The sequence below is a fragment of the Cydia pomonella genome, chromosome 21 (assembly GCF_033807575.1).
Source record: "Cydia pomonella isolate Wapato2018A chromosome 21, ilCydPomo1, whole genome shotgun sequence".
NCBI lineage: Eukaryota > Metazoa > Arthropoda > Insecta > Lepidoptera > Tortricidae > Cydia > Cydia pomonella.
In genome coordinates, this window is record NC_084723.1 from 10,243,713 (window position 1) to 10,257,823 (window position 14,111).

At 34.1% G+C, this 14,111-nt stretch overlaps 4 protein-coding genes across 5 annotated transcripts in view; 2 read left to right on the forward strand and 2 right to left on the reverse strand.

Moving 5' to 3' along the window:
* Positions 1–7,186, reverse strand: part of LOC133529492 (equilibrative nucleoside transporter 1) — a 44,639-nt gene extending 37,453 nt beyond the window's left edge. For both annotated transcript variants that reach the window (XM_061867210.1, XM_061867209.1), the window contains exons 1-2: positions 7,025–7,186; positions 2,756–2,910 (exon numbers count right to left, since the gene is read on the reverse strand). In XM_061867210.1, coding sequence (XP_061723194.1) covers positions 2,756–2,846 — 91 coding nt within the window. In that variant the 5' untranslated portion in view covers positions 2,847–2,910; positions 7,025–7,186. The remainder of the gene's footprint in view (positions 1–2,755; positions 2,911–7,024) is intronic.
* Positions 7,187–7,444: 258 nt separating this feature from the next.
* LOC133529497 (uncharacterized) lies at positions 7,445–10,545 on the forward strand. Its single transcript, XM_061867218.1, has 2 exons — positions 7,445–7,802; positions 8,013–10,545. The coding sequence occupies exons 1-2, from the start codon at positions 7,562–7,564 to the stop codon at positions 8,204–8,206; spliced, it is 435 nt and encodes a 144-aa protein (XP_061723202.1). The 5' UTR covers positions 7,445–7,561; the 3' UTR covers positions 8,207–10,545.
* On the reverse strand, positions 10,541–12,094 carry LOC133529494 (gastrula zinc finger protein XlCGF17.1-like). Its single transcript, XM_061867215.1, has one exon. It carries the CDS (start codon positions 11,829–11,831, stop codon positions 10,704–10,706), a length of 1,128 nt encoding a protein of 375 aa, XP_061723199.1. The 5' UTR covers positions 11,832–12,094; the 3' UTR covers positions 10,541–10,703.
* A 97-nt stretch (positions 12,095–12,191) lies between these two features.
* LOC133529496 (fez family zinc finger protein 2-like) lies at positions 12,192–13,893 on the forward strand. Its single transcript, XM_061867217.1, has one exon. The coding sequence runs from the start codon at positions 12,322–12,324 to the stop codon at positions 13,417–13,419; it is 1,098 nt and encodes a 365-aa protein (XP_061723201.1). The 5' UTR covers positions 12,192–12,321; the 3' UTR covers positions 13,420–13,893.
* The last annotated feature ends 218 nt before the right edge of the window (positions 13,894–14,111 follow it).

Sequence of the window (14,111 nt, forward strand, 5' to 3'; positions counted from 1 at the left end):
CATAAAGCAAGGCATCTTACGGTATTTAGCTGAACCTAAACGAAGATAGGTACTTTTCGTGCTTTTATATAAAGATATGTTTAACAAAAATGGAAACTATAGGTCTAGATTAAGGGGCTGTCAACACCCTATGTCCTTGAAATTGATGTTACTTAAACAGTTTTTTAAGAAAGACAATTTTTTTAGTCAAGTAAGAAAAAGATATGTTCATATTAATTATATTTCAAAGACCGTGGTTGTACTCGATACATGATTGAACGAAATCGGCTCGATAGAAAATAATTGCAAAGATTGGTCTTAAAATCACAATTAAACGGTTCTTTATTGTTGTGACTTATGGGTCTGCAATTAAAATCACAATTTCAAAACATTTATATCTAAAGCGCTAATGAGTAAAATATTACACTAATAATCCACTTTTTTTATTTAAATAATTTTCTTATTATTCCCTTGCCCAGGCCCAGTAACATGCGACAGTGCTATCTCATTTACTCCGATACAAATAGACAATGTGCGCGCTTTAGGTATTGACAGCCTCTTAAGAGAAGAAACTGTAATAATATTTTTTGGATGACCGTTTGTTTCATGAATATTTAAATAAATAGATTTTACGTACGATTTGATGTCCACACATGAAGCTATAATATTATATATTTTGGTATCGTTAGCGTGTGTTATGCTTAGCTATACTATAAAATATCTGTCGGTATCTTACAGTATATTAAAATCTATTATCGCACCGTGTGACGGGTTTTAGAAACCATTACTACTACTACTAGCTACTCTATCCACTCAAGGCTACATATATTAGCATAGATAAAATATGAGTACAATCGGCTGAAACCAAGCTGATATCATCGGATAACACGTACCATTATTGATTAAACAACCAAATTATCATCGGTAAGTGCGAATTACGTCGAAGGTTATTGAATCTACATAAATATTGCGTAACTTAATATAATAATCAAAACGGATTAGAAAAATTTAGAAAATCTGAAGGCAAAATGAGATTCTGAAAGATGATATTGATATCTAAAACTTTTGTTTTGTGGGAAGTAGTTTAAATTTATCTTGCGAATATTCAATAATTCGGGAGTGAACAAAGACTGTTTGAGACGATGGGTGACCCTAGGGCTGGCTTATTCCTAGGCCAAAGAATTTGCATCGCCATCCAGGGAATGTAGCCAGCCTCAGCAGGGGACAAACCTAGGGGACATAACATAGGTGGGTATACAACGAGGAAAGGCCGCGAGCATCCTTGGTACAATGCCTCAAGGGCCTATTTTAAATATAAGCTATTTATAGTAATCCTCTGTATATATCCATTATGTATATTGTTATGGTAAATAAAGAATTTTCATTGGTGGGTATTAATTTTATTTATTCTATAAGTTTTAATTTATTTCGTTAATAGTTCATTTTATATATTTTGTAAGCATTTAATGAATAAAAATTGTAATATATTTTTTTCAAATATTCAATTTCACAAAAACATTTGCTCTAAAATGATAAATCCAATTTTCCAAGCAACCTTAAAGGGTTGTGGAATTTCTCCTCTGTATATGGTTTCCGCACACACCTAATACCATCTCTATTATTTATATCTATTATCGTATGGAATCTAGAAGAGCGTTATCTGCAATAAGAAATTAATAAGTCTTTTAAAATACATCAGCCGTCTACGTAGTCTCCTTGAAGATATTTACAAGTGGAAACGACAATGGTCCTTCGAACCTCCTCTACTTTGGTTGCTACAAAGTATTTTACGCTGACTGTACATAGAAGAAACTTAAGAACGCTCGAACAACATTAACCTTCGGACGGTTAAAAAATAGCATTACGCATTAATTAAATTGGAGAAGTTGGAGAATTGAATTTGTTGAATCCGTTGACGAAAGTTTCAAATGTTGCATATTCTTGATAATTAAAAATAACGTTTGCGTTGGTGTATTAAAGCTAAACTATTTAGAAAACAATTAAGTTTTATTTCGGTTAATAAATCATGTTTAATAAAATAATAACATTTTGTAAAAGACGTGAGTAAGAAAAATATTCCTTAAAATATTTTGTCAGCGAATTTTTGGCCAACCTGTACTGTACCTATGATATAATGGATGGCCTAATGTACCTATGATGTAATGGATGGCCTCATGGAACTCGTTTAAAACGGACATAATTTTTTGGCGTTTTTATTAAATTCCTAAAACCAACGCCTGATGTCACATCTTTTTTAAATCTGTTACTTAAAACATACCTAAAATCTTAAAACGTATTTTGCCAGTCTTGTAAAAAAACAGGCCAAGTGCGAGGGTTCTCGTCCCAAATTCATCAATATAAGATATAAGCTACACATCTTTATGTCACCGACAATTTTTTTTTTTACTAATTTCAACCTCGATCCATTCGTTTCGTTCGTAGGAAATTGTCTATGACAGACTGATAGATAGGTTTCAGGCACGGAGCCATAAAAAAGAATAAAACAACAATGTTAAGTGGTCGGCAACTCGTAGCAGTAGCTCGCGAGTCGCGACTAGCATGAGGTATGCACAATATTAGATTACTGGAGCCCCGCACCCACGTTCCGAGTTTTAGTGGCTTTAGTATACCTGCAACCTCAAGCGAGCCAGCATAAGTTGGAGCAGCAGAAGACGCGTAATGTCAAATTATTAAAGGTTAGATTTGACACATCTGCGCGTCATCGCGGATGACACGAACTATACCTACTTTATTCTAAAATTAAGGAAAGACTCACCTCTCGCTCCCGTAGGCATGACGACGGCATTCCTCTGATCTGGTCGCAGAAGGCTTTCGGCCTCCGCTCCTCCTTGGTACGACATCTCCATTGCCGCTATTCTAATATCATAAAACGCACATCAGTAGTCTAATGATCTTGATAAGCCAGGTTATCTGAAACAAGGTGAGTTTATCAATTATATAATTTCTGAGAATTTCTGGAACTACTTCTACCAAAGCCAGGAGTAGGCAAACCGTGGCACGTCGAGTTCTTACACCATTAAAATCAATGTCTTTGGCTCCAAAAAGTGGGGATTTTTACTATTCATGACTCCTTTTCTAAAAAGTTTGCCGATCCCTGGCATAAGCCATAGAAGTAAAGAAAGGAAGAGGTCCTCAAGACAAAACTGTGATTTCATAATACGCCGTGTGTGTAAAATCTTATCAAGCTCGTCATTGAAGTCACAATTTTCTCTTAGCAACCCTACTTCGGCTAGTTCGGCTATCATCTCTCAACCCTCTATATGACCGCAATAGAGAACCATTTAGGCCTTATATTGTTCATTATTAATGACACAATCATTACTCTTAAGCGGGTCCACACATAGCGCGTATGCTCGCTCTGTGTGGACCCGCCTTTTGACTGATGGCTATTTGCAGAACCTGGACTGTAATAAAAATGCAATAGGCCGGAATTCAGTATTTTAACGACCCTACGTAATACGCATGCTACTGTGCATATTATCTAAATGCCTATACCCCTTAGTTTATCTTATCTTTATTCGGTACAATGATATGTTATACAAAGAGGACAATAGTGTTGCTCTAGTCACTTGACTTAGTTACATAACAATGACTTGTCTCCATGGTTGGCCTGATAATAAATATTTTATCCCTATTTTAGTATTCCATATATTAAAGTGGCAATTGTTATAAAATCAAATCGGTCGAATTAATGAGGGGTATCAAACTATCATTTAGTTAATACTGTTAACTTATCAGTCAGTATTATAGAAATTTCAAGGCTTTTGCGCCTTTATAAAGCAGGCGGAATATCAATATATTTCCCACCTTATTTTGAACTTTATTTCAAAGTGATAGGGTTCAACTTTGCATAATTTCTGACACCCTTATGCCTGCCTGATAAAGGTCCTCAACGTGAAACTAACAACCCTGGGGGCCTAGCCAAAATAACAATCGTACATCGAACGCAAAACGAAAATGTATCGGAACAGGATGATAGATGCAACCAAAAAACATGTGACAGTTTACATGCATTATTTAAGTATCGATTGGCGTTTTCTATTACTTATTCGACGACCGGTTTGGCCTAGTGACCCTGCCTATGATGGTCTCAGGTTCGAATCCGGGTAAGGGCATTTATTTGTGTGACCAACCTACATACCTATATCGTCGCCTAGTACCCATAATACAAGCTCTGCTTAGATATGGGCTAGGATTATCTGTGTAAGGTTGGTCCCAAATATTTAATTTATATTTAAGTAACGATTGTCATATTGGCTAGGCCCTCTGGGGTTGCAGGTATAATGGCAATAGTTGCACCTAAAACATTCTTTACTTCAACCTTAGGTATTTAATGTTAATTTATTCAAAACAACAAACAAATTTCAATAACCACCACTCAGTCTGAATGTCAAGGTAATGACTGGGTATCTAAACTATGGGGGGTAGAGTAAAGAGAACAATCTCTTATGGGAGAACTGTTGCAAAAGTGTTCAGCTGGCAGCTGTAAATAATAATTCGTAATCTCTCCTGTGGCGCTAGGGTAGCACAAGGAAATGACAGGAACTTAGATGTTATTGCCAGAGTGAATTGCCCTGTCAGTGATTTGAAATTTTATATCTAACTATCATTTAACTCTTCTGTAGTTGCAGGCGTACATAGGCTACGGAGACTGCTTACTATCAGGCGGGTCGTATGCTTGTTTGCCACAGACGACGTATTAAAAAAAAATTGTTTGCAGTGTATAGTGGCGCTACCTATTTAGGGTTTTTTTGGTGAACACTTTTCATACACAGAGATTGTTCTCCTTACATCTAACCTCCATACTAAACACTGATAAATACTGATAAATCAATGTATGTATGTAAGTTACATTTTTTTAGAAAATCTAGCTGGTTATACAAACTTTGAAATCATAATCAAATACATTTCATAGTGAAATGGAACTAGATTTAGTAGTTTTTCTGGCATAAGCATTAAGTAGTTTTAAATAAAAACAATAAGTACTTTGAAACATACCTACTTACCAAAGATACATAAGTAGTTTACGTACCTACTTGACTTATCATCAGTAAACATTTGTATTTTATACAAGACACATAAGCAAGACATCATCCTTATATGTTTGAATGTCACAAACAGAATGTGTCAAGGTTTTTTGATATTGTAAACCATTGATAAACAATACCTAGTATAGTAGGTACCTATTATAATGTGTGTTCTGACAATCAGCAGAATTAAATATGTTTTGCATTATAAACAATATGCATATGCAGAATGGTGTCAGTAATTGACTGTACATGATTTAATTTAAGCATAAGTATTTAAAGCTCTACATTTTATAATATTTATATTATAAAATAAAGTATTACATTATAATAATAAAGGCTGCTAAAACCGGACAGATTTTAAAGGTGTATTCTCGACCGCATTTAATGACTAAAATGTCACATAAAGTTTTCTGATATCAGTCTTCTTATAAAATTTGTTTCTGTAATAACTTAGTGAAAAACGGCTTACCTACTGACAGACATTACAGTATTAAAGGAAACTCACAATTCTATCTGTAATAATAAAGTGTACATTATTAATTGAAAATTTTTTTTTCACCAAAATGTAAAAAGAAATATTGTGTTGTATGCAGAAAACGCAAAAAAAACTTTTATTTGATAAAAAATTTTTTTTTTACTAAATTTGAGCAAAACTCATATAGATAATTTTTTTTACTTCTTATGACCTCAGGAATGCGTGGTTAAAATTTGTCAGGTTTTACCAGCCCACAGTGTATACTAGGGTCATACACACACTTTGTGATCACATTTGTCTTTTTCAGTGTCGCAAAGATAAGACCACCATTTTATGAATCACTGACAAAATTAATATTTAGGTACACTCATTTACTAATGACAGAAGAGACAGCTACATAAATATCTATATCATAGAACCTTATCAAAAAGGAATTAAGTCCATAATTGTCTGTTGAACACACAGTCAGCAGCAAAGACAATTGTTCAAATTCAATTGAGCACAGCTTTATTGTTTAGAGAATAGGTGCGTGCAGGTCATTTTGAACACCTCAGCCGCTTAGCTACTTCTGCTTCTGACTGTAACTTCCAATGGATACTTGTATAACACATGGTGTGTTACACACCACTGTCATTTGTATTCACAACAAAGGAAGCTAAAAATGCATATTACCCATTGAATGACTCATTGACTCTGGGTTTGAATAAAAAACAAAAGCCAGTCTTACTTAGCAATAACAATGTTTGAATTGAACCAAGAAATCAGTTAAGTTTTAAAACAGGGCTGTTGACATTTATTGTGTAAAATAATGGAAAGGTAAATAAAGAACTTCTTCCAATTTTAATAGAATTTACTGATAAAATTAAAATAGTTACTGGCCTAAGTTGCGTATAGGTACAGTTTCGTCTAATCATTAAAATGCAATCGTTTTTTGTTTAGTCTTGGAATGCAATAAAACTACTTTTAAGAAACTAGTTACTTTAAAAATAACAAAATAAAATGCAATCTATACTAACGTATAGCTATACAATACTACAAAAGGAAAGAAACAAAAAACTTGTTAACATTGACTTCCGATTTCAAGTACAAGAATAACGTTTTTCGTCACTGGTAAATAAGAAAAAGTAAACTTTCGTTGCAGTTCACTGACCAGCTATCAACGGCCCTTCACTCCGAATAGTTAATTAATGATACGGGTCGATAGTTACTTACAACATTCCAAAATAACTCCTATTATGATAAAACCGACGTGGGAAGTGACCCTAAGATTTCATCCAGAACCTAACCAAGTAATCGCATTTACATACTGGCCTAGCAACCGCCGCTTTAAAAGGTCGCTTTTTTTATAAATAGCTGTCCTACAGATACATGAAAGGGTTCAAACTTTGACTTTGTAATTTACAAAAAAAAAATTAAAATCCACTGCAATGCAACTGGAACAAATAAACGTGCTCGGCGGGCATTTGGCGCGTGGTCGTATCAATATACAAAAATATAGAAGACAATTTCCAGTACTTACCAAATCATAGTCAAGGTACACTTCTCGTTCAAATGTTCCGTCATTAATAATATGTCAAATTATTTATAGAAGTTAACTGTCCATGCTCAAATTATTACAAATCTAAGACACGTGCAGTGCAACACGACCGCATCGGCCCGCCTCGTTCATTGCACTTAAGTTCGGGTTGCCAGCCTTTCAGGAGTGTGTTGAAGTATTGAAGTGCTAATGATTTTTTAAACATTGTTGGTCTAAACGTAATGGAAGTGCTAATGGTTATTTCTTTTTTATATATGTTTTGAAGTTTAATTTAGTATATATAGAAAACAGTAATGATTTCATCGTAATTACCTTTATTGGTGTCACCCCATTAAATGAACAGTAGAGTTTTTCTACACTAGCAATCGTAACAATAATTTCTTGCAGTTTCCGTGTTCTATTTTTAAAATTAAATAGTATATATATAAAAAAAAGGTCTTATTCAGCAGTGAATTAAAAGTGGACTTAGTGAAAATTAAACAGCAAGTGTTATTTTAAACAAAATAACATCAATGCACTATGGTTAATCCTAGTTTAGCGTATGAGATTCTTTTGTATATAAATTCATTTTATTTTGGACTCTTCTCAACATGTGAACTGGGCGCCCTTGTACTGAAGTCTTTCCTTATTAGTGGAAATTATAAAATTGTTGAACAGGGTTATATATTGATTGGAAGAGATTATGGTGTGCTCATTGGATTATTTATTGTGGAAGCAGCCAGATTGTTTCTTGGAAGGAAGGGTAGTCTTAGCGAAAAAGGTAAGCTATTAATACAAAACATGTTGAATCGATGGATCACCTTCATACCTGCAATAAAATTCATGTATACCTGAGTATTTAACTCTTTATTCCTACAATAAATATCTGAGTACCAAAGTGCTTTCCGTTGCTCAATTATATAAGAAAATAGCTGTATAAATTATGTAATTATATATTACAAATATAAAATTATAAATTTTCTTTCTACAGATCCTCCAGTAATGTTTTCAGTGTTCCTCACACTACCTTCTATTGGTGGGGTGCTATTTCTCCTGCATTGGCAACAAGTAGTACTTCGGATTGAGTATATATGGTGTACCTTGATGCTGTTATTGCAGTTAGCAGAGTTTGTGTTTGCGTGTATGTTCATAGTCACCATGTGTCGAGGCCCCTCTTATGACTGAGTAACTGATCAAACTATACACTAGAGAGACGAATCAAGGATATGACCTAAAACTACATGTAGGTATTGTAATTTGTTATTAAACAGATTAGATAGTTTAGATCAGCATTGTGAGCAAATATTGAGTGGGCCCTGAAATGACTACAGAATCTGAGTAATACAAATAATATTCTTAGTCTTTTTAGGACAGCCAAGAGGTGGGTCCTAAATTTGGCAGTTTTTGTTAAACCCTCTAACCCACCAGTCAACTCAAAACCCAGTCAACTTGGGAACCACTAGTTTAGATACCTATTACCTGCATACTTCACAATACTCCACAATTGTATGAGAAGCATCTAGAGTTCTATCAGCAGTAGTTGAAGAGTTTTTATAAGTAAGTAATTTATACAACCATTTAAATATTTTTATTATACAGCTTGACTATAAATTGTCTGTCTTTTCTATAGTTTTTTTTTTATATTGTGTAGTCTAGACACAAAGGGAAGTGCAAAAACATTGAAGTATATTTGAAGCAAAGCTCAGACATAAAGAACTTCCATAATATATACATAAAATGTTTGCATACTATTTACATAACACTGCAATTTTTCTTAAATACTTATTATTCTTTGTTAAATTATTATCTTAATATTTAATTATGTTTTTATAAGAATCTATACTTATCTCTAAAAATATTTGTAAAATCTTTTATTTGCCAAACGGAATTTGTTATTAGGAGAGTCCCCACAGAGCGAGCATACGCGCGAGGCATTTTCCTCACGCACAAACCGGCCAGTGTAGACGTGCCTCGGCCGGGGCGGCGCGCTCGGGCGAGGAAGGAAAACGCACGCGCCGCCTCGGCCGAGCGAGGCACGTCTACACTGGCCGGTTTGTGCGTGAGGAAATTGCCTCGCACGTACGTGCTCGCTCGCTCGCTCTGTGTGGACCCGCCTATTCAATTTACATAACTTTTTATGTACAGTATGTTTTTTATGTACTTACGGAGGATGAAGATGAAAGAAACAGGGGCTTACAATGTGCTAACATTTGTAAATCTTTATCTTGAAAAGATCACATAGTGTGTTTGTACCTATAGTGTGCTATTTTAATATTATGCATTTGATGTAAAAAAAAAAATGTCTATAGCAGTTTTTACTGTAAGTTCCTCAGTGTGTAACCTTTTTATGCTCTTATCTTCTGTTTTAATGAGTGAAGTTAACTTTGTGCCACTAGATGTCGCCAATCACTATGGTTTAGATGGGTATTTTATTTAACCCAGAAGGTAAATGTATACTGGGCTGGACTGAGGTCTGTAGGTTGTCAACTATACCGTTAGGCAAGCCAGGTCAAATATTGACTTGTTATAATCTTCGAAACTTGTAGTATAAGGTGCATTTAGTCTTGAGTATGCAGCAAGGTCGGCTGTATGTCGCCTTTTTTTATACTATGTCGGTGGAAAACAAGCATACGGCCCGCCTAATGATAAGAAATCACATTCCCATACAAACAGAGTTTCAATCTCATTTTAAAACTGTGTTAGATTGTAATGAAACTTTATCTGTGAAACTATATCTATGCCTCTAATTTGTTTATATAGCTCCATCTTATAAAACAAATGAAATAGAGAAAAACTATTTTGTATGAAAAACTTAATACACTGTATCTTTTTAACTATGGTATCTGGAGCTACATAAACTAATTACAGGCATAGATATACCTTATCCTATTGTAAGTACAAAGTTTCAGAGCAATCTAGCTAGTTGTTTTAAAATGAGAGTGTAAGTATGTTTGTATGGAGAACCAAGCTTGCTGCGGACTCTTAAATTAACTGGTGGGTTTAAAGTTGTATTGTGGTCTCTAGTCCAAATAATAATGATGCATAGCCTGAAGAGGCGACTTTAGGCCTTATGTGATCCAGGCCAAAAGTAACGAAGTGATATTGTGGCCTTTTGGTAGAAATTATACACCTATTCAAGTATTGCTATTTATCAATACCTTCCATTGTGTATTAGATTTTTATTATACCAAAGATTTATCAAAGGAGATTGCCCTCTTATTAAGATATTGTGTGTGTATTTACATAAACCTAGTCACCTAGCACTTAAATTTAAAAAATTAAATATAAATTTTTTATATTTATTATATTAATACATCTGGTTGTGTTTACTTCCAGTATTAATTTTTTCTGGTGTTTTCAATGATGTATTTATAATATTTTTATAATCGTCTAGTCCATTGATGTAAGATAAATTATGTATTTTAAACAAAATCAAATTAGTGCAAAATATTTACATCTACAAATTTGAAACTATAATATTAAATATATAATCATGCATTGTGAGAAATAAAAATATAGTGAAAGTCAAGTTCTTTTAATTGAATAACCCTTTGTGAATTGTAATATTTTTTGAAATGGTATAAAATTGAAACGGTATTTTACATCTCCGTATTCTACCTTTACTATTTAGTGTGTACTAGCAAAAATGTCTTGAACTTTCTTTTACCATGCTTGTCCAGTTTTAAATTTGCACATGCTCCTCACTTTGTTTCCTGTATTCACTCTGTAAATATAAAGGCACTCTTCCCTTAGCCATTTTATCCCTTTTATGAACCCTCAATTCATGTCTCATCAATGCTTTTCTTGTGCCATATTTGCTCCCACACATTCTGCACACAAAATCCTTAATCCCCACATGATCTGATTTAAAATGTACATCCATATCGCACTTGGTGTAAAAACCCCGGCCACATTCAGTACATTTGAATGGTCTTTCTTTTCTATGTGTCAGTAGATGTCTGTTAAGGTTGCTACGAGTCAAGAACCTAAGTTGGCACTTGTCACAAGAAAATGGTTTGTCTCCAGTGTGTGTTCTCATATGTATCCTGAGTGACTCAATAAATCTGCCTCTATATGGACACACCTGGCATTGGAATGGCAAGTCAAAACTGTGCAACTGTAGATGTCTAATTAAATTGTCTTTTCTATACAATTTCCCACAAACTTCACATATCAAATGTGACGCAGTTTGATGTCTAACTAAGTGTTTCTTATACAACTGAGCTGTTAGCAAACGATTACAAATAGAACATTGTATCCTTACATTCTTATGTTCCCTGGAACTTCTGTGTCTTGCATATTCTTCATTTGTTCTGAAATTCTTCTTACATAGCTTACAATTAAATGATTTTACAGGTTGCAATTGAGATTCATACTCATCTTTATGAGTAATTTCATCTGCATTTATCTCATGATCATAATCATCAATATCAGACGGTGCTTCAGTGTTTATTTTTAGTTCTAAACTTTTCATAAGCACTGTTTCACTTTCTTTTGCAGTTCTCCGAAAAAGGATGGCAGCATCAAGTAAAGCTTTACAAGCATCACACAAGTGCTGGGGATGATTATCTTCCTTACTGATTACAATGTCACCAAATAAACATATATCTTCGGAAATATTTCTACAACTTTCATCGCCAAATATTGGTATCTTACCTTTCTTTAAACATACCCTGCACCTGAAAGTATCTTTTGAAGTATGGTCTGTAATTATTTGTTCATTATTTAAGTTTCCATTTGTAAGATTACGAAGTTTGCGAGCCATACGTTTCTTTTCAAGTAATTTCAACATAAAATAAGTAGCTGCCATTATTGAGCCCTGAATCGTCCAATTATTCACATTTTCTAATACGCTACTTTACTGTTATGGCCCAAGTTAATATTAATTTGAATACGGCCAGATCGCAAAATAGAAAATTTGAAAATCAATAAAATACGCTATGCCATATCCATAAGTAAATTTAATCTGTCAACTGTCAGTGTCATACACGACAACCTACAGATGTATTTTCCTAATTCCAAGCTGAGGAACGTAAAAATAAAAAGCTCTTACACATGGCACACTTACACGTACCTAACGAGCGAGTGCACTTGACTAAAATAATTTATCCAGTGACACTCACAAAGCGGATTTTCTGTTTTATCTGTATTACAAACTATCTTTGTAAAAAAAATGCTTTACCTTGATTCATAGCACATTCATTGTGAATAAAATAGAGTATACACAAATGAAATTAATAAAACCTAGTCACCTAAGATATCACTTTTATTGATTGTACAAAGAAAGAGATCAGGGAATAATGGTTACCGCCTATTACATCTCGAAATTATCTAAGAAGTCCGATAATCTCGCCATTGACAAATACTATCAATATTTACTAAAAAACTTCGTGTGCTTAAAAACAGAGGATGATGTTCAAAATCATTGCAGAGTGTGTTTAAAACCTAGCAGTGTCTCTATATATGATAACTATAATTCTTCAGATATACTGGATGTATTGAAAAGTTGGAGTGGCGTTACTATCGAAGAAAACGATGAATATCCTCAAAGTTTATGCTCGAAATGTTACATGTTTATAAAAACGGCTATTTTGTTCAAAAAGAAAGCGCAGCAGACTGAGGCAGCTTTAAAGCAATATCACTACTTTAAAGTTGAAGCTAATTGTGAGGGCTCAGGTCTGAGTCAGAACTTTAATGATGATAGGGATGACGATACAACGGATCAGTTAGATGCTGATGGAGACAGCTGGCCAACTGAGGAGCCCGCTATCAATGTACCAGTCAAACCAGACAAGAATGAGGAAAAAGTAAAACTTTCACCTAAAGTCACTTGCAGAATATGTGGAAAAATTGTAAACAGATCATACTACAGAGAACATCTCACAATGCATGACCCTAATCCCCATCAATGGGTCTGTGAAGTTTGCGGGAAATCCTTCCGCTTAAGATGTGCCTACCACAACCACAGCTTGCGTCACAGGAATGATTTTCCCCACAAATGCCCCATATGCCCTTACCGGGGCCGCTACAAAGAACTACTGAAAACTCATATGCGGACACACTCTGGAGACTACCGATACATGTGTACTGAATGCCCAGCAAGATTCCTATTTAAAAGTAATCTAAACACACACATGCTGAAACATAAAGAGCCTCAATTTAAGTGTGATTCTTGTAAAAGAGCTTTTCACTCCAAGCTGTTTTTACAAAGGCATTATGAGGCAGACCACTTGGGTATAAGGAACCATGTTTGTAACATTTGTGGAAAGGCTTTTGGTTACCGAAATGCTATGATGAAGCATCAACGGCATGTTCATAAGAGAGAGAAGTCTATGTTCGGGAGGATGCCATCTTATTTAGCTGAAAATAAGCAGCAGCAAAATAATGATAATCAATAATATGTAAAAAAAACTTTAATAATAGACTTTTTTGTAATACAAAAATTCACTTTAAATGTAATATTCAGACGTAGGAATCTGTGGGCCAAAATTGTTTGACAAATAGAGAATTCCTGTATTGATAAACTCAATTATTGATGCGAGTTCTATATACTAGTGATCACTCAAGGGTTTGCTTGTAAAAATATGTTTTTATTAACAGTAAAAAAAATAAAGACATTCACGAAGAAAAAAATTGGGATGGGTAAAATTATAAAATTGTCTTGTCTTGTTTTAAAAATGAAGAAGAGTATATTGAGTTATTATTTTAAAAAAAATTTACTTTTAATAAAAACATATTATTACAAGCAAACCCTTGAGTGATCACTAGTATATAGAACTAGCATCAATAGTTCCCTACCCTTACTCAAACAATTTTGCCCTGCGGATTCTTATGTCTGGTAATATTAAATAAATCTTAGCATAATTATCTTATCTATGATGTTTCTGTCTATCCTGACATTTATTCCTTGTTAATTTTAAAGGCAAATATGATGTTTATTGCCCAAGCGCACACCAAGTTATGACCAAGTAGGCCCCAAAGAGCATATAATCTCTACTCTTTCGGGCGTTCTAGTAGGCCCTACCGCTGACCACGTAGTTCTTAGGCTCGCCTACTTGCCTCTATCGCTCGAATACTCGAGAGTAAGATA

Bases quoted from the DNA above. Each gene is read 5' to 3' on its own strand.
- LOC133529497 (XM_061867218.1), top strand. From the start codon at position 7,562: ATGGTTAATCCTAGTTTAGCGTATGAGATTCTTTTGTATATAAATTCA. The intron at 7,803-8,012 runs GTAAGCTATTAA...TTCTTTCTACAG, and splicing joins GGGTAGTCTTAGCGAAAAAG to ATCCTCCAGTAATGTTTTCA.
- LOC133529494 (XM_061867215.1), bottom strand. From the start codon at position 11,831: ATGGCAGCTACTTATTTTATGTTGAAATTACTTGAAAAGAAACGTATG.
- LOC133529496 (XM_061867217.1), top strand. From the start codon at position 12,322: ATGGTTACCGCCTATTACATCTCGAAATTATCTAAGAAGTCCGATAAT.